At 35.3% G+C, this 27,291-nt stretch overlaps 1 protein-coding gene across 12 annotated transcripts in view; it reads right to left on the reverse strand.

Annotated features, from left to right (window-relative positions):
* SEMA6A (semaphorin 6A) overlaps nt 1-27,291 on the reverse strand; it is a 168,231-nt gene that overhangs the window by 32,644 nt on the left and 108,296 nt on the right. For 6 of the 12 annotated variants that reach the window (XM_087886000.1, XM_034432806.3, XM_034432810.3 and 3 more), the window contains exons 7-17: nt 24,476-24,566; nt 21,732-21,851; nt 19,252-19,340; nt 18,131-18,348; nt 14,130-14,261; nt 11,842-11,997; nt 10,286-10,462; nt 8,458-8,598; nt 8,269-8,349; nt 6,278-6,336; nt 405-425 (exon numbers count right to left, since the gene is read on the reverse strand). In XM_087886000.1, the coding sequence (XP_087742126.1) occupies nt 405-425; nt 6,278-6,336; nt 8,269-8,349; nt 8,458-8,598; nt 10,286-10,462; nt 11,842-11,997; nt 14,130-14,261; nt 18,131-18,348; nt 19,252-19,340; nt 21,732-21,851; nt 24,476-24,566 (1,285 nt within the window). Of the gene's footprint in view, nt 1-220; nt 272-404; nt 426-6,277; nt 6,337-8,268; nt 8,350-8,457; nt 8,599-10,285; nt 10,463-11,841; nt 11,998-14,129; nt 14,262-18,130; nt 18,349-19,251; nt 19,341-21,731; nt 21,852-24,475; nt 24,567-27,291 lie in introns of all 12 variants that reach the window. The other 6 variants (XM_087885997.1, XM_034432811.3, XM_034432809.3 and 3 more) reach the window with 2 other exon arrangements.

Genomic DNA, 27,291 nt, shown 5'->3' on the forward strand with positions numbered 1-27,291 from the left:
CAAACATTTCTAAGCTACATGACTTGAATTTACAGTAAGTTCAGTGGAAGATTTCCCATAGGGAAATGACTGAAATAATTTTAATAATTCGGGGTTTAATGGAATTTTGTATCAGTTTAGGTGAACTAGGCCACAAAATGGAAATGACACTATCAGCTGTAGGATTGAAACTAACATAATGACATGGAACAAAGATTATTTGAAAAATCCATAAACTGACCATACACTGTAGTGTAAGACATTTCATGATCTGATGATGGAGCTGAAATGTCTATGAAAAAAATTGCACAATATTAAAAACAATGAAAATATGGAAATATTTGACAAGTTTGTAAACATTGATTCATTTGAAACTGATCTGCACAGACAGGTATTCATACAAAATTATTAGGGAATTTCCTTACCATTCAGTGCTACGAACGAATCTGAAAAAAGAAAAAGGAGAGGAAGGAAAAGAAAAAGGAGGGAAAGGGAAAGAATTATTTCTAATATCATTAAATTCTCTTTCACAGGTACTAATTTACATACATCGTTGCTACTGTTTGATGATATTTTGACAACATTGAGTCTTGAGATCAGCCTATCAGAATGGATTTTCTCATAACATTTTGGAATATTTTTACTGAACTTAAAAAAAAGCTGGAGGGGAGATTGTTTTTAAAGAAAAACATAAGGATCTTGAATTAAGCAATGAATCCTGCATTTGAGGGGGACCTTCTGTTTGACTCCAGGCAGTGGGAAAATCAGTACTACTTAATCTCAGATAGAAACTCTTTAGGAAGACTAGAATCAGTGCCTTATATATGTTATACACATCTTCTTGGATCAGAAGAAACCTAAAAGCTTTCTTCCATTATGTATCTTCTTATTTTATACAGAGACCATTAAAATGTTAGCTTCAATGGATTCTGAGCTGAGGATTGTCACTCTTAACACTACACATTTCTGTGTTAAACTATTTATTTCATATTAAAATATTGAAATTATCAATCTGACTCATTTTACCACAATTGCTGTAACCACAACATTATCTTGGCATGATCAAAGTTCAATTTAAGAGAAACAGCACCTGAGATGTAGCAGATCATCTAAATATAAAGGAATGCTTGTACAGGCATCTTGGGTAACATTGGGTGGGCCATTTAGGCCTTCCAAACAAACACATGCATCTCATAATTAGTCCTAACTACTGTAAATCATACAGTGTAATTCTCTAGTACAGTGATGGCAAACCTTTTCAGCACCAAGTGCCGAAATGGGAGCACATCGCGCGTGCATGCGTGCTCGTCAGGGCTGCAACCAGGAAGAGGAGCTGCCCATGGGACATGCGCACACCTGATAAGGTAGTCCCTGTTTCCGGCACATGCATGCGCGCAGGTCAGCAAGTCTTCTGGTTACTTCCATGCATGCGCACATGCTGATCAGCTGGCCGCCATGCATGCTCACGCCAGAAAATGGAAGACCAACTCTTCAGGCAACATGGCTCCACGTGCCACTTTGGGCACGCGTGCCATAGGTTCGCCATCATGGCTCTAGTATCTAAAACTGAGATATCCCTCATCCCCAGCAAAAAGAATTCTGTTCTGAGATACTCCTTTTGTCTTGTGAACTTTCGAAGTGCTGATGTTCTAAGAACATACACTCTCCAATCAAGATAGAAATACACACCCGACTGAGTTCCAATAAAGGAGAAATTGGAAAAAATAAAAGATAGGCAGGATAGAAAAATAATATATGCTGTAGTGATCTTTCTTCTTCAATGTATTAATGTTCCGAGCTTAAAAAGCTTTAAGTGTATTAAGGCCTTGAAAACCAGAACTAATTCTGAACCACAAGCAGCATTTTCCATTGAGTAAGCTGTGTTAAATACTCTAATATCTGTAAAAGGCTAACTTCTTCCAAGGAACATTAAAAAATAGGAGCCTATAGTGTTACAGGAAAATATATCTCTTCAGATTAGCTATGTTCCTTATTGTATATGGCTAAATATCAAGCACTTCAAACAATCATATTTATTTTGACAGAATGTAGGTTTGGAATTTAAAATCCATTTAAGCTTCTATGCAAAGAAAGAGAGGTATGTAATGAAAAATCTTTGTTTCCAATTCCATTATAAGCAACACTGAATCCAAGAAAATTAATCAGTTTTCATTTTAAAGTACTAGATAAACTTTACATAGGGGTAGAAAGACTAGGATTATACAGATAGTCCTTGATTTACACCCTTTTGCTTAATGACAATTCACATTAATGCTGGCCTTGGAAAGAGTGTTTGAATGTTTTGCTTAACAACTGCTTTATTCCAGTCTCAACAGTGGTCTTAAGTTGAGGACTATCTTATACAAGAACAGTCCAATTACAGCTATCTAATGGGACTATCCTAGTGTAAAGAACCTTATTTAGTATTCATAAATCATTATTTTGCAAAATGCGAAATAGCTTCCAGATTCCTTGTCCTGGAGATAGGTGAGAAGAGAGATAGGCTCACTCTTTAAAATCAAATTGTAATAATTATTTATAAGATACTATATAATATGAGTGCTAGTGTTACCATATCTAAAAAGTGACATTGGCTGTGAGTCACTGTCTATTAAGCATCTAAGTTTTATTTATCAAATTATACAAACGGCTTTTATAAAACATACATAAATCCTGACAATATGTATTATAGTTCATATAATAATTTTCGAGCCTCTGTGTGATTATTTGAATAGGAATTATTTTACTACTTGAACAAATCAAGTAGTGAAAATATATTTAAAGATGACAAACCCGAGCAGTGATGATAGTGAGAAAATCAAGATGGCAGCTGTAACCATGGTACCATCCTTTTTATGTGTTTTGTGATGTAAATAAAAAAGCGATGAGGTTTGCACAGATGTGGCTATTATTTTGATATTTTTGATGCAACCTGAAGACATTATGGAACTCAAGCCATATTTAAAGACCTTTCATGGATTTCAGAATCAATTTAGTCTATTTGTGGATTAATATGCTTAGGATTTGAATGAAAGGTTTGAGTCTCTATGTAAATTTCTCAAAATCTTCATATATTGGATGCTTGTTTAGGTCAGACTAGATATATGTCAAATATATAATGAATCATTTTTTTCTTTGTAAAATCACACATTGTATAACTTTCTTTCCATTTTAATTAATTAAAATAATTAATGTTATGAAGAAAAATATTTAAAATGTTATCACAATGTACCTTGAGTTATCCTTAATTGTTGTCAAAGGAATTAAGAATTGGCTGGTTTGTGAGAAGTCTTGGCACAGAAGCTATAATTTAAAAGACTTTTGGCATATACACCTCTAAATGTTTCTTTTGAGGTTAATGCCAATAGGCCAATTTTAAGGAGTTAATGAGTTTATGAGTTTTGAATGTTAAATGTTACTCTTCTTTTTTAAAAAAATCTCAAGGATATTTTATAATTAGTTTATGTTATCTGCATTTTCTTATTCTGCAACAAGATTACTGTGATCTTTTAGATTAAAGATAGCAGAATAAAGGAAAAAAATAATATTTAGAATCCTGTAAAACTGGAATAGTGAAAAGCCAGAAAGGGAAACTGCCAACTGCAAATCTCAGTTTAACTCTTAACATTCAACAGACTTTTTAACTTTGTAGTGCTATCCAGATGGTTTCAACTATAACTAGTATAACATTGATCATACTGAGTTGGATTTCTGGTTGGGATTTCTTGAATTCCTTCTATGGAAAACGCTAAGGTGGAGAAGTGTATGATTTTTTAAAAGCATTTAATTACTCTCAGAGAATGCTTATGATTAGTTACAGTTGTGCTTTTTTTTTTTTTTTGCAATAGTTTAATTTCATTTTTTTATAAATAAGACATCTGACCTTCTCAGACATGCACACTGGAAAACATCAACTATATATGCTCTAATCTTGCTATAATGTCTACCTATATATGTATTAGAGTAAATTTCATACTTCAACTCAAGGCAGCTGTTCTGATCCAATAAGAAGCAATCTCATACTCTGCCAGTCTGACTGGAATTGTCTGACCTTGAATTGTTTTCATCCCATTTTAAGGTAAAAGCAAGCAAGCAAGCAAGCAAGCAAACAAGAAACAAATAACTTTGGCTTATATAGAGGTTGGTATATTTTCCTTAAAATTGAAACAGCGCTGTAACACTTCTAGTAAAGTTTGACTATCTTATTTAGAAGGGCTGCATTTAAAATGCTTTGTAAATTTCTAAATATTGAACTTTCAACTGTTTCAAAGATGTTCTTAAGAGAAATGAATCACATAAATTGAACTCACTTTGGAACCCAATTCTCAGTTTTCCATCCTTTGTACTCTAAATGTATTCTTTCAGATGAAGATCACTGTTCTACCATTAATGTTATCTTAAGCAGTCAACAGATTTACTTAATATAGTTGCTATTTTTGTGCCCATTTTCTTTTTACCTATATTTAACCCTATTCACTTAAAATAAACCTTGGCTCACCCTCCAATTCATTCTTCCCATTCACGAAGCCTAACTGGTATGCTATTTTTCTGTTGCTGTGAATGCAAAAATGAATGTAACCACAAACACAGAAAAAGCATTGAAATCTCAAAATATTAAAATGACAATATAAGATAAATAGAGCTAATGTAAAACTGTAGCATAAGGAAAACGGCAAACTAAAAGTTTCCAAGAACAAATATAATCCAAGTCAAAATAAATCACTTATTTGTTTAAAGTAGCATTAAACAAATGTACATTTGCATTAAACATCTGTAGCTGGAATTCAACTATGAATATATGTTTATTTCACCTTCACAGGGCTGATGATTAGAAGTGAACAATTCTGGCAGGAAAGGAGAGTTTTTAGAAGATCCAAAAAAACCTCCCCCCCCCCAGACATTTCAAGTTTTTTGTTCTGCAGAAGATTGTCGCTCCAATCAGAGCCAGCTGTTCTTCTGCATGAAAATTTATTGTATTTAGCCAAAGAGATTTAAGTCTATGAGACCCAGGGACAAAGTGCCAACCCTTCCACTATTTCCTATTTTAGGACCATTTTTAAAAATAATAATAATAATAATAATAATAATAATAATAATAATAATGGAAATAAAAACTATTTTTAAATTAGTTTTTTTCTTTTGATGTATCAAGATTGAAAGATATATAGATGTCCTTTGATTTTTCTCCAATATTCTGAAACGCTTGGGGTAGGGAAGCTAATATTTGCCAAACTTCAAGCTTGACTGCTTTATCCTGCAAAAATATAGGATGGTGTTCTGTTTCACCCACAGTAGTTGAGAATGATTTAATATCAATTCTAAAGAATCCTAGAGAAGACAAAATGGTGGGCCGAAGAGAATGGCAATGATCATTATGGTAATAATTAGAACAACAACAGTGGTAACAACAGTAATATGGGATCAACAGCAAATGCCAGAATCTTCTCCCATCTTCTTAGGTTCCAATAAGTGCAATACGTTTGTCTGGTGAAGTCTTTGACTTAAGACAGAAAACCTTTGCACTACAAGTTTTTACACATCATTTTGTATAATGTCATAACCCCCATCCCCAAATAATAATTTTAAAAGTGGCAAAAATATCATGAGACTCCAGATAAGAACATAAAGATTTTTATATATTTGATTGTCATTGTTGTTGTTGTAATCATCCTCATCAAAATCTGAAGGTTGGTAGATGAAATCCAGGGTCATCATGGATACCTATATTGCTGTTCCACTGTTTAAGCTAAATCTGAATTTTGTGATTGTATTACTGTTGCCAAAAAGATAACCATGGTTCAAATTAAGTAATATTGAGGTATATCTTAATCAAGTTTTGAAAGAACTCACTCCTGTGTCATAATATGAAAGTCAGGGATTCTGATTTTACTCACACGTAAAACATAAAGATGAAAGAACTGGATCTTTTTTGTTAAATATGTGCTTTCCTTCCTGATGGCTTCACAACTCTACTTTCTTGTTCAAACTTCAAAAGCAATCACCATCATTAATTCATGTTTGACACACATCTTAAGGGAAATTTCTAATTTTTCTTCAGAGCTAGATTTTAATTCCAAAATGATTGCCCTTTGAACATATGGTATTTTTGTAAACCCCATTTCCTTAAAATGTTTCCTTTTTTAAAACAAAGTCAATTGCCTTGCACTGTTTCCATTATTGCTATGATTTTTTTTCTTATAATTTCTGCCATCGCTGATTCTGAATTAACAGCACTGAGACGTTTATACAGTTTCTCTCATGTAAAATTAAAATAAAGGAGTAAAATGCTTTTGCTTACTTTGGCAGTCACCCAAGCCATCAGTATTGCCATGCTCTATGTCCTGCTCAAAGGCCAATCTAAACAACAGAAAGAAGCAGAGAGTAGCATGAATACACATGTGTCCCACCACACAGAATTCATACAGATAACAAAACAAATAAGAGAAGAATTTATATTTTTAGTAGTTGCACAATGATAGCACAAAATAATTCATTTTGCTTGACTTTTCAGTTATTCCTTTAGGAGAACATGTCTATATGAATATTTTTCTTTAAAAATATAAGATTTATTAAAAGCTTTTTCCTGCCACCTTGACTATATGACTTCACACACATATGAAGGAAAGGAGGATGAAATATTCATCAGTACCGTGTTTCCCCGAAAATAAGACCCAGTCATATGTTTTTTTGAATCCCGAAATAAGCGCTTGGCCTTATTTTTGGGGAGGTTTTATTATTTTGTGGCACGTGGAGCAAGATGGGGCTCCTCTTGCCATCTTACCTGATTTCGAGATTCTGTCTCCCTAATCCTAACCAGAGGCAATGGCGGGGACGGCTTTGCATGCGTTTTAATATTTTCGGGGGGTGAGTGGGTATTTTTGGGGAGGGCTTATTTTCAGGAGGGGCTTATTTTAGCACATGCGCTCAAAAGCCCGATTGGGCTTATTATCCCGGGAGGTCTTATTTTTGGGGAAACAGGGTAATACTTCTCCATGCAACTCATTCCCAGTATGTCTCAAACTTTTCCAAACTCAAAGATGAGCAGAGATACAAGAGTCTTCAGACTGAGGGAGAATTACTGAAGCTATTTTTCAAATGGAATGCATGTGTGGGTGTTTGGGGAGAGATAGAGATATAGGGGTAGATGAATGTTAAGATATATAGCTGTCCTTTGATATCCAAAATAAGTACGAAACCATCCAGATACTTCTCAACTGCTATTTGCAGGTGATATTTGATAGGCTATAAGAATCTGGATGGGGCAAAACAAACTCAAATCCTAACAAGATGGAGCTGCTGTCAGTAAACATGTAAATGATTTGATAACACTGACTCTAGCAGTTTGTCTGAAAGGGTTTATGCCCTCAAAAAAAGAGAGAGACATGAATTGTAACTTAAGAGCCCTGATGGACTTTCAAGTCCTTCTCAAACAACAGATAGAAGCTCTGGCCAGGAAGACATTTACCATGCTTTAGCTGATGCACCTGTTGCAACTCCATATGTACCACTCATGGTTTGGTCACCAATCAATTAAATTATTGCAGGACACTCTGAAGTGATCTTTGAAAACAACTGGTGAAAATTGGGGCAGATAGATTACTGGTAAAACAATTCACACATCATGAATAACACCAGTAATATTTTTTATCGCTCCCCATATAAACCTCTCCAAATAGCATACAAATAACAAGCATGACAGAGTTAGGGTTAAGGTTAGACTTTATGCTGTTATAATTACTTGGCAAGCTTGCTAAAAACTTGGCAAACCTGAACACAGCAGCACTTATTTTCTAAAATCAGAGGGCATCCAAGAGTCATGCTCCAAAAGAGAAGACAGAAAATGTTCAAGACTAGCAGGTCAGTGTTAGTCTTGAGCTGGAAAAAAATGAGAACAATCTGATCTGTCTTGAGAAGATCTTTTGAGCTAGATGAAAAAACTAAGCACCGTCAGACCTAGGTCAATCCTGTGTTGGGCTAACACAGCATTAGTTTCTTATAACAATTTTGTAATGATGAAGATGTATAGTAATAGAACCTTTACAATTCTCATCTCAATTTAGAATGTGGCTTGTTTTTTGTATTTGATTAAAGGAAACAGAACTTATTGAATCCAAACTATTGCATAGCCCTAATAAGAAGTCCGCCTGAAATACCACTCTGGAAGCAGGGACAATAAGAAGCATGCATGTCTGTAGGTTTTCAGTGAAGCTTCTAACAAAGGTTCAAAAGAATATTGCTCAGTATTATAATTGACATAAATACATTCTCCCATGGCCAACTCAAACTTACGTTGCTCCAGGTAGAAGCTGCATGCATGCTCCACTTTCTTTCATCCATCCACAGTATGGGTCCCTAGAAGCTATGCAGGCCCTTAATAGAGGAAACATGTACAAATCATTCTGTAGATCCCTTGTTATTATTACTTCTGTGTCAGTATCAACATTCAGTGTAAAGGAAGTGATACTGAGGAATACATACTTTTTGCATTTGCCATGACGCTCACATCTTCCCAGAGGCACTCTTATCAAACAGTTTGAAAATGCTACATAGAGAGCACGGCTTTGCTTGTCCAGTTGCATACCCATAATTCTCTTGTCCTCCACGCCATCATAGCTGCACCTAATTTGGATGAATGGGTTGAATAGTCATTTCCATTAGTCTTGAAAACTTTGATTATAAAACAAATATAAAATAGAATAAAATCAGGCACATATACATATTTCATTTAGCTAATATATTTGGATAACCTAATTTAAATCCTTTATTATATGAACCGAATGTTTGATTTGATGGAGTGTGCCAAAGAGATGGGAGGTAATGTAAGTTGCTGGAGAGCCACAGTTATGATTTGTTTCCTTTCTGGTATGGTCTGAGGCAACCAATGGAAGAAGGTGCTGGAGAATGGGTGGGAGGAAAGCAGAGGTGAAATTCAAATTTTTTTACTACTGGTTCTGTGGGCGTGGCTTGGTGGGAATGGCAGGGGAAGGATACTGCAAAATCTCCATTCCCATCCCACTCCAGGGGAAGGATACTGCAAAATCTCCATTCCCACCCCACTCTGGGGCCAGCCAGAGGTGGCATTTGCCAGTTCTCGGAACTATTTAAAATTTCCGCTACCAGTTCTCTGAACTATTCAAAATTTCCACTACCAGTTTTCCAGAACCTGTCTGAACCTGCTGGATTTCACCTCTGGAGGAAAGGATCTATTCCTCACCTTTTTCTCTAGAACCATCATATGATTGAATCATATTTTGGAGAATATCCTAACTTACAGCTATCATAAATCAAGAAAGGGAATAGCATTGCTTTTTATTTTCCACATGGAAAAATATATGGAGTTTTAGGCTTGGCCAAAATATCTAGTTCGCTCCTTCACCCTCAGTCTAAGTAGGTGCACATCCACACCTTGCACACAAACAAACACATGCTGCCTTTCATATGAGATATTCAACTAGAATATTTGATATATTAAAAATAAAAAATAGAAGTATTTAATTATTCTTAAAAAATGGAAGTGGAGACAGGAAGTGATTGTTGAAAGATAATATTGATGCACAGTTACAACTGGAGTGAAGTTCAAACAAAATCCCAAATAATTTTCTCACGGATGAGAAAGAGTCTCTTTGAATGCCTCACATTCTACTATTTGCATTTTATCTACATATCTGTATATAATCCTGTCTGTAGTATAATTATTTGCTGAGAAGTATTGGTTTTAATCTTTTTTTTTCATAAATCTATAGCAATATAAAAGAGAATACTATATTTAAAAATAAATAATTAAAAATAATTGCCCTAGGCCCGTGATGGCGAACCTATGGCACGCGTGCCACAGGTGGCACCTGGAGCCATATCAGTGGGCACGGGAGCTCAGCATATGCGCACCAGCTAGCTGATTTTCGGGCCTTCTAGGCCCATTGGAAGTCAGCAAATGGGGCATTTCCAGCTTCCAGAGGGCTTCCGGGAGTGGGGGTGGGGAAGGCTGTTTTTGCCCTCCCCAGGTTCCAAGAAAGCCTCTGGAGCCTGGGGAGGGCGAAAAACGGGCCTACCGGGCCCACCATGCCATCGCATGCCAAAAGCGGGGGGAGTGCAAGGGCATCGCGTGCACATGCGCAGGGGGGCCGGGTGCATAGAATTATGGGTGTGGGCACAAGTGCACATGACAAACCCCCCCACTTTTGGCACGTGATGGCAAAAAGGTTAGCCATCACTGCCCTACGCATTCTCTCCACTCAGAAAAAAAGCAATAGATAGGAATTCAGAACTAACTTGTTGCTAAATAATGTAATAAAAGAAAGATACACACTTTTCAGAGTTGTAAATGCTCATCTCCTCCAGGAAAAGGCTGTCATTTAGAAAACCACTGTTTCCTGTCCTGACCAAGAACTTCAAAATAATTCCTTTTTCTGATCCAAGAAAAACCACAGTATGGTTTTGATTTGGGCCAGCAGCATTATCTACAGCAATTTTCGTCAAGCGGTATCTGGAATGACAACATTATAATCACTACAATAGTCTCTTTTTAAAATCTATTCAGATATAAGCACAATTCTGCCCTTTCACAGATATTCTTTTCTCGGCATAAAACCAGGTTTAGCTGGTTTTCAAATTTATGTATTTGTTCAGCGCTTTACAACACATCTGAACAGTTGACAGATTATAACTTTCTCTCTCTCTGACAAAAGTTGTTTTGGATCAGGCACTTTCATTCTCAAAGCAGTTTCTTGAAGGAGCAATATGCAATACCTTTATCTGATTTGAATCAAAATACTGCACAGCTGTGGTAATACAGAATGTAGGGCACGCATATGTGCAAAGCTTGTGTTTTGCAATGTGAAAATAATGATCAGCATATTTTACTGTTGTTGGATTCTTAATCAGAAAACCAGTTTCTTCCAACTGTATAAACCCTTTCCCCACCCAGACATATCTTAAAATAAGTAAACACTTGCATACTTGTGAATATGTATGAATACAGCAAGGTGTAAATCTACTTGTAAAATGAAGTTTACATATCAGCTGGTATATTTTCCAGAAACTCCAATTTACAGATTCTGAACGCTGTTGGTTTATACAATCTTGAAGGAGGAAAGTATTATTTCTTTTCTTATGCTGACACATGAGTATTTGGATGTCAACATTACCCTCTGAACATTTGTATAAATATTGAACCTTCCTTAACATATCCTGACAGACCTCAGTACATCCTGAAAACATCCCATAGAAATTTTACATCCGGCCAATGTTTCCTTCAGCTACCCGATTATTTTATTCAGAATTTTCTATTGGAGTCATTTAAAATTATGACTCAAATGTAAACACAGAAGTTAGTATTTCCTTTGAAATATGGTTTGAGGGAAACCTGCTAAAAATTAGTAACATTTTTCTAGTCACTACTATTTATCGAACGACACTATGACAATTACCTCATGCCTATTCTTGCTCATAAAAACTTAAAACATGTCATAATTGGCTACTTTAATAGTCTGTCTATTACAGAATTAGATTTTACAATATAGTCAGTTCATTTTAGAGAGATTCTATTAAATCTCCTCAAAGGCTTTTAAATAATTTGATCATTCTGTATACTTACTTCCTTTAATACCCTGACTTCAGATTATTTTACAACAATATTTTAAGTAATATTGTTCCCAGTGCTGATTTTAGGAACCCAGGACTGTCTTGTTTGCTTAATTACGGTATCTTTAATTCTCATTTTTGCTTAATCATCAATTATCAGTTAAAATCCTAGGTTATTGAGAACCAGGACAGACATGCGTGAGTTCTAAATTACAATGCAATTTCAAATTTGGGGGTAGAACAGAACCCCTACTGAAAGAAATAGGAAGAAAAGTTATTTACCTAACCATAGTGCGGAGAAACCATGGCTTGTTGACAACTGATGGTACTGCTTCATCCATGAGAGAATGTGTCTTGATGAAATTTAGGGTGTCATCTGGAAATTCATTGGAGGATGTGTATTTTTCAAGTGAACTGGAGCCTGCACAGGAACCTGGCCTAAATCAAAAACAGGTTGGAAGGAAATATGATTATGTTGCTTCTTGGTGCAAATATTCTGGACAAGCTGTTTTCATAAGCATCTGTTATTAGCTGAGAATATGCCAGAGGCTTTGTAGAAGAAACCCAACCAATACGTAAAGCTTCCAACTGATGCTATCTTGTATTTTGTCTTTGGTCTATAGTCTTTCCATGATCCTAGCTCAGCATTTGGCAGTCACTTCCGTGAATGCTATATTTAGGACTATTAGTAAATATAAGCATATTTAACAGAATATTAAATTTGTAAGTTTTTGTAAAGATGTGCTCACAGTTCATCTACCCACATGGTACGCCAACAAACACACAGTCTGGCAATGTTCTGTTTATTTTTAAGGCATATTTCAAATTTAAGTCTCTTAGAATTAAGATAACTATGCTGAATGCAGAAGAAAGTTTTTACATCCCCCCCACCCCCAAAAGCCTAATATCAAGCTGCTTTAAATACACAGCTTGGAGGGTAAATGTAGTCAGCAGCAAAGAGCAAGCATCCTCTTTTCTATGCTTCCCAAGAATATTTTATTTTTGACAGCATGAAAACTTAAGCCATTAAAGCATTAATATGTAGGGCCTTTTAATAATAAGACACAGTATCATCCATTTTGGATTACAGTACAAATATGCTCAGTTTATTCCTGGAATCTCCCCATATTTTATGGCAATTGGGCTCTTTTCTTTTGCTGACTATGCCCTACTCTTGGCTCCTTTTACTGTAGTTTTTTTCTTGTTTGCAGTAATGCTGATTGTCCAGACTTTGAACTGAGGGGTTAGGGCAGTGTTTCTCAAGCTGGGCCGCTGGACGATGTGTGGACTTCAACTCCCAGAATTCCCCAGCCAGCTCTGGCTGGGGAATTCTGGGAGTTGAAGTCCACACATCGTCCAGCGGCCCAGCTTGAGAAACACTGGGTTAGGTAAACTCCTGCAAATCAATATAAGCTGAATAACTACAAGTACATTTGAATTAAATATAAAAACTCTATATTCTTTATAAATTATAAGTGTGATATATGCAGTCACAATTTACAAAGCTAACAGTATTGGATTATGAAAGATCTCTACCATTACACAAACAATGCGTACATGAGAAAACTGCAGAGGCTGTCATTAGAATCAGTGAAGGGCAAAACAGAAGTGACTAAATTAAAAAAAAAATTACAAAGAAAGAAGTTGAAACAAAAATGAGCAATTCCTCTCTGTAGGTTAAGATCAAAAGCAATAAATCAATACATTTGCTTCCATTTGTCTTGTAGTATTGCTTGCTTTCCTTTTTTAATAATGAAAATTATATCAATGTATGTGTGTATATATACACACACACACACATATATAAACCAAGATTTTCAAAAGGCAGCCATATCTCAGTGAAATCCCATCCACTAGTTCTAGCTTTTTCAGAAAGCAAACAAGCATTTTTCTGCCTATTGGGAGACTAATATAGACCTATTTTGGAGTAATTAGTCCTCATCAGTTAGCCATACCCTCATCATATGTTTTCTCCCCGTAGAGGTCAAGTATTTATTTTCTTCTCTTATCGTAGGCCTTTTATGTGTATTTCTCCTTGGTTTACATAGGAAAATACCCGGCTGAGGAGAAATACATACATACATACATACATACATACATACATACATACATGATTAAAAATTAGAATTAAAAAAGAATGTACCTTATCTTACCTGACAATAAATGTATCATGTTTGCAGATAATCATTTCTATTGCTGGTGCAATTAACCTATTATTTCTGCCTATTAATGAGGATGACTGAGAATTATCTACACTGAGCCATTGTCATTGTATGCCAAATTTTTACCTTGATATTTTTGTTAGGGAAAGCATTGAGTTTTCCTATTCTAAAAATAAATTATACAGATTGGTTGCTTGCTTACCCCAGTTTTCCTCATTTGCCTGACCAAATCCTTTATCAAGGATGAGAGGTCCTAGATTTTGTCTTTGTATGAACCACACTGGTTGCTTCTCTCTTTGCCTCCAGTTCTCAACTCTTGTATTTACACTATATCTTAAGTCTCCCATGAAATGAAAACCAAAGGGCTTCCAGTCCTGGCATTACTGTGCATGTAACAAAGAAATATACCTGGGTTTCGGCACTCTTTCATCAGGAACTGGTGTCCATATTGAATCTGGAGACTTTTGTTCTTTGAATCTTCCAGTAAAAACACTGGCAATGTCGAGAATATCATAAGCGCAGACCGCAGAGCCAGGGATGCTGCAATGTGACATTTCCAGAAATAGTTACTCATTCTGAAATTATGCATTTTTCTCTCTTTTTTTCTTTTTGGTCTGAGGAACATACAGCACAGAAGCCTTCCTGTCATAGGTCATTCATTTCTGAATCTTGCAACCTCTTGGCATTGACAGTAAAAGGTTGCCTTATGAAGACATTTCTATTGAAACATTCAGTGGGCAGCCAATTTCTATCAGTTTTCATCTTCAAAAGATTTTAAAAATGTAATAGCACAGTAATAATTCTGATGACTCCCAAGATGTGGAGATATATTCCTGTAACTTGAACTAAGAAATTACTGTATTATCAAGTTATAACCTCTTTCTGGAAGAAACTGATGTTGAAAATTGAACACATGCTCAGTGTGATACTGTCTGAGCCCTTGGTGGTTATCTAGTTGAATTCTAGAAAACGTTCATGTGTTGGAGCAGGTATATTTTGCAGAGATGCACATTGCTCAGTCACAACCTATTTGGCTGTTGAAGTTGTGTCATTCCATTTTCCTGGATGTTTCTGGTTGAATTCCTATGAACAGGGATTTGCTTAATTCAGTCAACTGTAAAGAAGCAAATGCAGTTTCATCTTACTCCCAATCCAATTTAAATTTAGATTATTTGCATGTAACACAATAATAGTAATCATCAAATATAATTACAGTCTTACACAAACATTTCTGGAAAAGATTTTTTGTTGATGGTTTTCATGTATGAATTATTTATTGGTCTGTTTTTATTGCTTACCCAGTCTGCTACATTACTTTTGTGTCTGACTTAAGCTACATGCTTCTGATCAGATAATAAGTACTATCTGACTATATGTTAAATAATTTTTATTTACAAAGATGATATGATCAAATATCCAAACATCTCCATAATTATGACTTGTACTTTATAAAATGTGACAAAATGCTAGAATCAAGAAGTTTACAAATGTAATAGTGGAGAGCAGTCTACTTCAGTAATAGATGACAACAGCTCCAGATGGAAAGCCAAGTTCTTTACTAATTAAATTAATTCTGCAGGAACAATAAATCTGAAGATTGGTTAAAGATGCAACAAGGAAACATTTAAACAAAGTTAGACCAAATTCTACCAAGTCTTTTAAATCCTTCTTCTTTTCCTTCTGCCCTCTTTTGGCTAAATACATTTACCAGTAATTTTGAACAATGATTGCCTTCCAAACAAAATATGTCTATTCCTTGTGTTTGGCTGAATAGTATTTTCAATTCATTCCTTAAACATTCCCAAAGCAGCTGCTTTAATTTGATTCTCAATAGGTCCTATTATGCCATGTTGCCTGCATTTCATCCCAATGCAAAATGACAAGAGATTTATTAACTTTGCTGAGATCATCCTCTGACTTCAGGTAGCCAAAATGCAGTGGTATATGAATACACCAAAACATGCAATGATGTTTGAGTATACTAACTACCTTCCTCTTTCCTTCAAATATCTTGCATAAAAGATGACATGGGAAGGAAATAGGTTTTATCGCAGTGCTAAATTTACTTTAATTAGCTAAAGTTTTCCACAGAATAAGAACAAGATATTTTAGTATTTTTCTATAAATGAAGAAGTGTAAGATGGGTTACTAGTGCTTACACAAATTAAGGGATAAGGGAATGCTTTTAATGCCTTTTAATACCTGATATCAGAATTACTCCTATTATTTCATCTTTTTTTTTTGTTGTTGTTCTACATAATAGAAAGCAAAGGACATAGCCACATTCAAGCCATCTGTTGTGCTGGGCATTGTACAAGAAAGGGATATCCATTAGAAGGAAGGAAACTCATGTCCATGAGGAAGGAGAATGATTTTCCTTGGCATGCTCTATTTCCCTGTGATTCACAACGAGTACAATCTGCTAGAGCTTGTGTAGGAATGCATTGTTCTGCCTACAAACTCCATTTGTTTTTAATAGTGCCTGAGCAGAGGATGCTTGCAATGAGTTGTGCCAGACATACTTGAGAATTGTTTCACACACTACAAAATGGTTAGAGCTGAAGCTTCAGTGACTCACGCCATTTAATTCTTACACACCACAAATTAGCACATCTTCTTTTGTGTATGATACATGAACTCCAAATGTAGATACAATTTGCACAAGGAAAGTTCACAAAAATACCCTCTCATATTTAAGAAAGGAAAAAAAATACATAATTGCCCACATATATGATCTTGCCACTATTACTAATTATGAACCAAACTATAATGAATGTATTATATTATTGATCCCATGTAATGAAGATGCTCCTGAAATGGGTAATGAAATACTAGGTTTTAATGGTACAATTTTTGATATATTTCTTTCACGAAGAACAAAATTGTGTGCATTAGGACAGCTGCAGTTTTTCACCATTATTTGGCTTTTTAAAACTCCAGCCTTTTTCCAGCAATATCATGATTAAATTCCTTGAGTTGTTCAAAGGTTGAAAGAAAGGTCTTTTTTTTTCCCAGCTCCCAAAAGCCTGCCATCTCCAAAATAGCCTGCTGATATTGTTATAGTACATAGTCAGCTCATTGTAATACAATAATTGTTCAGTTTTGTCCATAAGCATCTCACAATACTTTATGTGGTAATGCAACAAACTGGAAACCCTATAAAGGATAAATAAAATCGTTTATATTTTGGAAGAAATTGTTATTGTGGAAATAGGTTCAGAAAGATTGAAAGACAGAAAAAGTTTGAAATGAGATCCTCAAAGGAAACTGGCTTCTCATGACATTTGTCCATCCCCTTTTCAGCTTCTGCCAATGTTCAGGAAGTGGACCAAAATTAACTGTAGTGAATTAAAAGATGATTTTACAAAGAGAGGTCTGAGTGGTAGAATAGATATCATCTTATTAAAAAATTGAATCATATTTTTTTTTAGAAAGCATGTTGTTTTTATTCTGGACACATACACTTTTCACTTTATACCCTTGTCAAAGGCCCCATGCAGCCATTGGCAAGCTCCACAAACTGAACATGTGTCATAGTGACAATGTTATGCAGCCCTCCAGTATATGAATGAATTTTCACCTTTTCACCTGTCTTTTGTTTTATGCACTAGTAGATCAACACTAAAGGCTTCCCATGACAATTTAATTTGAAAAAGTGTTGTTTCTTTAAATTTTAAATAGTGAAAATAACTTCAAGCAAACAGTAATCTGTGATTATTATCTATTCTAATCAAAGCTTGGCAAACCATAGTTCTTAGAGCCTGAATGTCATGTGAGATGGCTTGTGATTATTTCAAATCAGATATTATCAGTTGCCTTTTATGGTGTGTAAACACCATACATGAAACAGGGAATAAGTGAGTTCAAAATTTATGCACCCTGAGTTTTAGCTACAGATTCCCCATTGACAATTAGGCAAACATGCATGTAAGCAATGCAGTAGAAGATTTTGACAAGTACCTTCAAAATATTTTAACTAAAAACAACAAAAAAAAAAACCTCACTCCAAAAGTGCATTGCCAATACTTTTTCCTGGCTTTTTGGATCTTTCTGAAATTTTAGGAGAACAGGCAGAAAAAAACCCATTCTCAACAATAAGAAGAAAATGAGCTGTGCAAGTTAGTAATAATAAGATGATTTTCCTAATGGCTACAAGGAAAAACGGGAGGGAAACAAAAAAGTCTAATGTATTGAAAGACTTCTATTTTGTGTATTCTTCTCAACTAATTAGTGTAAGCTGAAAGATCATAAAAAAGCTGAAAGATCACAAAATTCTTGATTGCAATATCAAGTTAAAGATGCTTTTACTGATATTTTATGCAAGTTAGTATTTAATAACCTGTTTCTCTTTATTTAAAGCAATATTATCAAGTGGGTTGAAAACAGTCATTCTCTATTAAAACCATTACCTGTTATAAGGAGTAGAAAAAGTTGCTAAAACAATGTCTCGGCCATTAACTTGGGTAACATCGGTAACTGCCTGCAGTATGTTGAAATAGAAATGCGAATCACCAGGTACTGAACAGTTCAATCGTGCCTTCAGGAAGGAAGTCCACTGCTTTTCTAGTACTCGTTGAGATCCACCCATGTCATTCTTGCAAACTCGAGCTACTCTGGGGAAAACCACCTGCAATGCGGAAAGGGGAATAAAAAATCTGTAATATATTTTTACTGGAATTCTGCCTTTTCCTTCTTTAAAAAAAGCAGAATTGGCAGAACTGGATGCTTAATTAGATCTCCAGTTTCCTATAATCTGTGACAAATAACAAACAGAACAAAATTCAGCTTTGGAACTGTGTGCTATGAAAGATAAGCTTCTGACATTTCACATCCAGCCATAAATCCTTCAGGAGATTCATTCTCAGCCCATGTAAAACTCATTTCTATGCAGGCCACTCAGCTTTCTCTTCCTACAAACAAAAGGACATTCTGTATTTGCAATCCACGTGGTCCATACTGGCAGCCGGAGTCCCATATCCCCAGCATATTTTATTTAAAAAAATATGGAAGACTCATCAAGCTTTTATTCATGCTTTCTCCTTTTTAACCTTGTAAGCCTTTTATTGTGGAAATATTCCTTAAAAGGTCTTTTCAGTAAAGGCTTTCATTGTGCTTTATTACATGGCAAGACTGAAATTTTTCCTCATTTACTTCTGCTGTTCAAGGAAGGTCTTTCAAATGCAGCTGCTCCCTTGCTTTAAAGTCAGTCTTGCTGTGGATTATTTGGAGCTTTGAATTAAATCAATTTGCCATATGTTGTCCAGTTTAATGACGGTCTTTTTTTTTTTTTTTTAAAAAACTTGTCATCATTCCAAGCCAATCTATTTTATATTAGATTTTCCCTAATCTGGTGCCCTTCAGATTTGTAGAACTCCCACTATCCCTAAACCATCATATGAAAGGTGTTTTATATCAAGATAACACCATGCTTCATTCCTACCAAAATTTGGCATGAGCAGCAGAATATTTCTCACAACAGTGACCTTGTTATTGTGATTTATAGCTCTCATTTCAAGGTTATTCTCCTTACCTTCCCCATACTGTGATATTCCACTGCAATTTCCCGAAAGAAGAAGTAGATATAGTTACCATAATCTACCGCATGAACAAAATATGGTTCTGAAAGAAAGAAAACATGCACTGATGATAAATATAAACATTTCCATCAAACAGTAAAATCAATCTAATCTGGGTTGAATATTTTTCATCTGCTTTTGTAGGATGTATTTATTTTACCATACAGTTTGATTATAAATCAACAGGATTTAGGTAGGAGGCTCGTCAGCCAGATCTCTGAAAGCCATTGAAAAGATCATATTTATGAAACAAGTAAATTAGCTTCATCCATGACAATCTCTTGGTCATCATTTCAGACATAATTCTTATCCACAGAGAGAAACAGAATGACCATAGGACACCAACACACACACACAAACACACCCAGCAGTAAAAGCGGGATTGACTTCTGACTTCCTGCCAACTTCTCAGCTGACTTTCCTTGTAGGAAGCTAGCAGGGAGCACTGAAAATGACATGTTGGGTGACAGCAGCAGTGAAGTGGTGATGCAGCACTGAAGCAGCCACAACTTTGCCAAATTTCAATGCTGTGGGAGCCATGGATCTCAAATTTTGGACGCCTTCTGTAAATTAAGCCATTTTAGGAACATTGTTTTTAAAATAGTTGCCCAATGGTGCACTGTTTCACCCAATTGAAGGTTGCAAACAATCAAACAGATACAAGAGTTTTAGTTGTATACAGATTCAAAAACTTCAAAATGCTACAATTGCTTAGGTAGCCTTAAGAACTATGCTGTCTGTAATGAAGCAATGGGTATTGTATTCAAATATAATTCTAATTTTGGCAGTGGATGGGTGACCAAATGAAGGCTAGGCTATTAAATATCCTATTTGACCATTCATTTAGATAGAATTACTCACCTATATGGATGCGCGCTCACACAGACACACACAGACACATGCACACACAGATGTACATGGTGCTGAAATGCTTATATGATCTGAGACCAACAACTCATGCACAACCTCTTTCAAGTTAAAAGAAACAACTGCAAGGAGTTCTACTGATAAGATGAACATACTCATGGGCAAGCATTTAGTTCAATAGAGTCTTTTCTGGGGGTGGGGGTAAAGCAAATAAATCTCTATACTGGAGGAAAGAGAGGACACTTATTATTGTCTAACCTGCAGGGTAACTTCATGTCCCTAGAATGAAGACTACAAAAGACTCTAGGGTACACTGTCTCAACAAATTATTAACATAAATATGATTAAAATATAATATGAAAAGTTTTGAGGTCTAGTAGTGTATGGAGACTCACAGAAATAGAAACTGGGATTTTGATGGGAATTTTGAAAAGGACTCACAAGGCTATACATATCTTCAACTTTTACACATTTAAAGAGATTAGAAATATGTGAACAATGTTTAATATCCCTAAAATAAGCTGGAAAACCACATTCATAATGTATATCTGGGGATCAAATATTTGTTTTGCATTTCCAATGGAATCTTTTCTTTATTCTTGACCTGTCCTCCAATTATATATATTTTACCCTTTACCAAATTGTGAGAAAAATAATGCTTAACTCGGAGGGCAAAATAAATTATGTAGGCCCATAAATCAGAGATTATTTTATTTGCAGACACAGGATTATTCTTATCAAAGAGATTTAACAACATAGTTACAAATTGAAGTAATTAAAAATGCTTATAAAAATGCAATGTTTTCAAAAAAAGAACTGGAAAAAACATCATTTACAAACTGTTCTCTCTCTCTCCCCCTCCCTTCCTCCCTCCCTGTCTCTCTCTTTTGCATTTTTGTGTCTATAAACAAAAGCCCCCTTTCCCACAACAACATAATGCTGCGTGGCATTCATTCATAATGCCATTGGAAAAGAATGAATGGCAACTTTTTTTTAACAATGAGGCTATTAAGAACATACAAATTGCCTAATTCAGCAGCACTCATTCATTATTTCTTGACAATAAAATGGAGGCTCTGATATTCTATTTTTTATTGGTGCATCTCAACACTGCAGAACAAATCCTCCACACTTCACAAAGCTTAGATTGCCTAGTGCCCCATCAGAGGGAAGAGATGATAGTGTCATCACTGTTCTAAAGTAACTCTTTACCCATTCCTTGTCCTCAATCTTTGATGAAATATCTAGCCTTTAAAAATTAATTGGATGCTATCTATTTTGGTGGCTCTTGTGATTTTGTATGAATACCTAGCAACTTAAAAAAAAAATCAGTGGAACAAGTGTACTGTAAAAAAAAAGGCAATTCAGTACCTCTACCTGAGAGAATGCATTGCTGAAATAAAGTACAGTTTCTTTGTGCTTTAAACACCTGTTCTTTGAACAATCACTAAAGGTCAAGATTTTGAAGAAGCACAGCAGAAGTAAGTAAAATAAGACAACAAAGTCTACAGAGAATCCAACAGTGTAATCCAAAATGTCCCCCTTCTTCCTGTAGCTCTTTATTTACCTTTCAACCATTTTGAATCATGTTTGACTGTCCGCAGCGTTGGGCTATCTCCAAGGCTCCGGTAAATGACAGCATCTATTGCAAGGAAGTCTGTCACAGTGGCAGAATACAGCTTTCCCTCTTTTGGGGAGGAATTGGAAATCAGGGATAGGGAAGAAGAAAAAAAGAACAGCATAATTGTATCTGCTAGGTAATCATGCAAACATCCCATCCAAGGAGTCTTAAGACATGAAAACTGTTGGGTTAGGGTAAATGACCCATTTGGATAAAAAGTCCTTCTCCCTCTCAGCACTCAAAAAGGAGGCAGAGCTGAGGAAGAATCTCCCTGGACCCTCCTTGGACTACATCCCATTTGCAGACTGCACCTATCACACACCTGATCTAATCGTAACAGTAGAATATATCAATATATGTTCCTAGTAGTGCAACTAGATAATTTTAAAAGAGCTAACACTCTTGTATCCTTCCCCTTCACATCTATGTCTTAATTCAAATATAGAGAAAGCAACTCATGTTAATAATTCTGACAGGAAAAACTATGCATTTGAAAAGAAAAGGAATATGATACATTCATGAATCTCTGCGTAACTATGTTCTTATCTCAATCATTATTTTTAATTAAGAAGGAGGAATGCTCCATTGGTGAGTTATGAAGCCTGTAGGGTCCCAGCATATACATATGCCAGAGATGTTTGTTGCTTCTCTATCACCTATAGTTCTCTGGTTATTTATTCAGCTCTGCCTAAATTTATTTTATTAGTTTTGTTTGCTGCCCATCTTGCCTCGAGGTAACTATGGGCAGCTCACAACATTAAAAGCCAATAAAACCACAAAAAGTAAATATTTCTAATAACAGTAAAAATTACAATTAAAAAGATGAGGAAGAAGAAAACAGGATGCCCATAGTGGAGAGGACTGGGGTCTTCCCTTAATCTGTCAACCACCTCCAGCGTGATACACCCCCCTGTTGGGGCTCCAAATCAACTGGCAGAGCAATGTCTTCAAATCCTTAAGAAATATCAGAAGGGTGAGAGCAGGAAAGTGGGAAGGAATGGTAGTCTCCCCCCAGCCCAAAAATCAATACATTCTTTTTGCTAATTCAGCTATTTTACTGAGGAACTTTTAAAACCAAAACTTATTTTCAGGATCTGAATCTACCACTTATAAGTGGAAGATGAATAATTTGCTTTACTGTGCTCTAAAAGCTCGAATACTTAAACTTCTGTTCCAGACACCATTTCTATCTGCCCCACAGAAAGTCATCTTTCTCTCCTCCACTCTATTATATAGCCAGCAATGCTGTTTCTGCTTTTTCTAATTTGGTGACCTCCAGGGATGTTGAACCAAAAATCTCATCATCCCAACCAGGATGATCATTGCTGCAATAGGTGCTCCAATACATCTGTGCCAGATTGAAGAAGGCTATATGAGCAGTAAGTAAATTAACAATATCAAGATTAGGAGTACAATGGAAATAGATTCAACTTTCCACATTAAATTTTTTGTGGCTTAATATATTTTTTATAATTCAAGTGCTGCAGCACTGGCTATCTGTATTGGTATGTGGAAAAGACCTTGGGAAACAGAGGGAAGAGATTCTGCTTAGGTAACAGTCAAATAAGAGATGGTGTAGTCCACAGCTGCTTTAATCGATGGAGAAAGAAACCCAGAAGAGACTGTCTCTAAGTTTCTAAGAGATAGTGGGAGATTTACACATTTAGATTTACAAGGTTCTATTAATGGAGCTTTATAATAAAGTAGAATTTGTTTATTTCTTTCCTATCTGCTCTACTGGTAAAGCTGACATCAATATTGGAAGACTGAAAGTACAATTCTCCTCCATCTCTTTTACAGCTCAATAAACTAGGGAGGGTCGCTTCTGAACTTCTTGCTCTGCCCACTCTTCAACTGCAGGCTATTCTCTCTCTTTGTCTGACTGCTCCCCAGGCTGTATGTCTTCATTCCATCTCCCAAGGTCTTTCCCACATTCTGTTACACTACAATAAAGCAAGGCTTTGTAAAAATAATAATAATAATAGTCTGAATAGTTATTCAAAGTAATTTCCATAATGTTGCTGAATATTTTATGCCTATTTTGACATAGGATTCTAAGGGTTGATGCTAACAGAATTTCAGTATTGAAACAATTTAATCTAAAATCTATAAAGAACAAAATTCTAAAATATCATTCTATAATCAATGGCTCAAATTAACCCGGCTAACACATACTCATATTTTTAAACCACTGCAAAAAGAATTAAGACTTAATTGCATTTCTTTGCATGCATAATACATCATGATTAAATCCACAGTTGCCACTTCAGTCTCCTCCTTTGCCTCAGCTGGCAACAAAACATCAAGAAGCTTAATCTCACCAGGTTTCTCCTTTCTTCTCCTTTCTATTTTATCCAGGACAGAGTAGAAGCCACATATAGTAGCTTGTTATCCTAACAGCTGAGATAAAGTATTGTATCTTATGAAATAATTTTCTGCCTACTCTAATTCAAAGTTACGTTAATATACTTTACCACTGTAAGTATACAACAGAAAACGAATTTATTTTCCAAAGTGAGAATCCCATGTTTATTTGTTTGACTATTAGCTAATTAGTTTAAGCCATGTGATACACAATAAATGGATAATTCCACCCCCTACTGCCCATAAACATATCTCAGGAAAGAGCGATAATTGTACTCTCTAAGCACCTCATTATAAGAGAGTATATTTTTATCCTTTTATGTTACCTGCAAACAGTGCGACATTGGCATGCTTTGCATCATAAGGACATCTAGCCATTCCACTGAATTCATCTCCCAGAAATTCCAAAGTATCCATCTGAAAAACAAAACATCATATTTCTTTACAAACTAATAGGACTGACAGGGATCTTGTATGAGAATTGTTTTTTTTTTTTTTTTGGAGTTCTTTGTATCAGAGAAGCCACCTAAATGGCTGTGTCTAACTGACATTGGCTATTTCAAGAAGCTAAGCAGGGTTACACTTAGTTATTACTTGGATGTGAGATCAGGGAGCAATTTCAAGCCTGTCGGCTAGATTGGGAAGTTGAAAAAAGGTGGCCAAGAAAATTACATGGATGTATCCATGAAGTTATAAACAATTAAATCAGCATGAAGGAGACTTGCTCTTTATCTATGCTGTGTAAGACCATTTTAAAGCTATAGCAATAAACTGTACAAACATTGAGAAAATGTTCATAGATTAGAAGTTATAGCCTCAATTTCTTGGTCAAATACCCTAGGTCCTACCAAGATAATTGGTGCTAAAGCAACATTTGCCACTCTGAGCACAATCTTCCCCTAAGCCCAAGACCAAAAATATATCCAAATAATTAGAGGTACCTACTTGTATCTTTTGCTAGGCTATGGGGTTTATTTTTCCACCGAGGCTCAATCATTTCAAAGGCTGTTTGGATTTCAGTAAACGTAATACTGAGAAGATCAGTTTGTTTTACCTCTGTCTAGTCAGGTGGATATTGGCCGTTTTGTCATCCTCTGCTCTTCTTTCTCTCATATGCACTTTTCTAATTTGGAAAGGGGAGGTGTATCTCATCTGAATTGCTACTTCGTACTACCAGTAGTACTACAGATGCCTAATTGAAAAATAGTGCTGTGTAGCATCCCTTTAACTTTCAGAATTCGGGTTTCTGTCAGCAATGTGTTTGTGGAAGGTGGTTCCTCAAATCTAAGAGTGGTTAAAAACTATGCAAGGCTCACAGATGTGAAACAGAATAAACTAACAAGGCTCAGATAATCTATCCCATCAGATATACTGAAATTAATCAAGGAGAGAAAAACTCAGGCATCATGTTGCCTCCGTTTCTATCTACTTTTCATTCCAATCTCGCACATGTCTGGAAATATTCTGTGATGTCCTGAATTTAGGAAGACTGATCAGCACCGCTTTAGCATCTTCCTTGAGCTAGCTTGTAGGAGTAAAGCTACAAGGAGTAAAGAGGTTGGGTGAACATTCTTCTATGAACATTTTTCAAATTAATCTTGCTACTGAATTATAAGTAAGGCTGATCAAATGTGATTATGACAAATGATCAAGTTCTCATAGAATGGTATAGGAGAACCATTTTTTATGGTTCTCAATCACTGAAGATCCAATCTATTTCCCCATATAATTTACAAGTTTTATAAAAAATTCTCTTTCAGAAAAGCTTCTACAGAATTGATTTGAACTAGTATCATGTGTAAATCATTCTTCTTCTGTCAATAATTAATCTGTGAAGTACTTAAAATCTCAGCTTTAAGTGCAACCCCTGGGAAAATAATATTCTACCGAGCAGCAATAATTATACAAATAAGCAGCTCAACGCAAAGCAGGTTTACAGTGGAAACCACAGGGAAAAGTGCAAAGCCTACAGGCTTTAAGATTCAAGTGTGTTATGATTACTCAGTGGTGACTTTTGCTTTATATCAGTTCAGATCTACCTAGCATATTCAATTTACTTCAACAGAGTAAAGTAAGATAAGAAATTTGAAAAACTAGTGTGGATAATAAGGCATCTAAGCATCATTAGTCTCATCCAATCAATTGTCAATCCCATGGGTTGAGAGACCTCTTTCAAACATTGGATGATTTGTCATCATTTGTTTCCTGTCATGCAACTTCTCTCTCTAGACTCTTTTTTCTTTTTTTAATTTTTTATTGGTTAAAAATAACGAACAAACATAGATACAACAATACAACATACAAAACAAATAAACATGAATCAAGTCTTACGACTTCTTTTTCCAATTTGTCACATCGATAGACTGTATTTATATTCTTATCTATATATCTATACAGTATATTTACGTATAAGACAATATCATAAACTCCATATTAAATTAACTATCTTTCTTAATTGGTACCCAATTCTTGTCTATAAGTTTCAACCTCTCTTTTGTGTCCCTATTTTTATATTCCTTTCTTTTTCTCCAACCTGTTATACCATCTCTCTCTAGACTTTCTAAATGGAATCATTTATGTCTTCTTTAGAATGGAAACATATTTAAAGGAAAGGTAGAAGGGAAGGCACTTCGTATAGTGCAGAACATTCCAGGCCCATCTGTATATTTACATAGGCTTTTGAGACATGACAGTAGTGCCAAGGCTTACAGATCAAACATTCTAATATATTAGCTTAGGTATTTCATTGGCCTTCTAAAATCTCAATGTATTACTGGGCAAAAACTCTCTGACAGCACAGCAGTCGGTGAAAAATTCAGCATGGTTCTATTTATATTTGCAAAAATAATGAAAAGTCTATTAATATCCCTCACATTATCTTTTCATCTCCATCTTAAAAGACGTAGGTAGAAAATAACAGTTTTTCCAGTGGGAGCTGCCTGAAATTTGTCTGGCAAATTTATTTCAGAAAGTACTAAAATGGTTTCCTGAACTATATGTGCAAAATATTCTGAACTTGAAACATTCAGTGATTGACTATTCAGAACCTGACAAAAATAGAACAGTATTACCTATTGAATACTATTATTTTTTCCTAACTTCAAAAAAAATGACCAAAGGAGGAATGGTAGGAAGATGTATC

This window comes from Pantherophis guttatus, chromosome 2 (assembly GCF_059756535.1).
Source record: "Pantherophis guttatus breed Tessera chromosome 2, ASM5975653v1, whole genome shotgun sequence".
NCBI classification, from domain to species: domain Eukaryota; kingdom Metazoa; phylum Chordata; class Lepidosauria; order Squamata; family Colubridae; genus Pantherophis; species Pantherophis guttatus.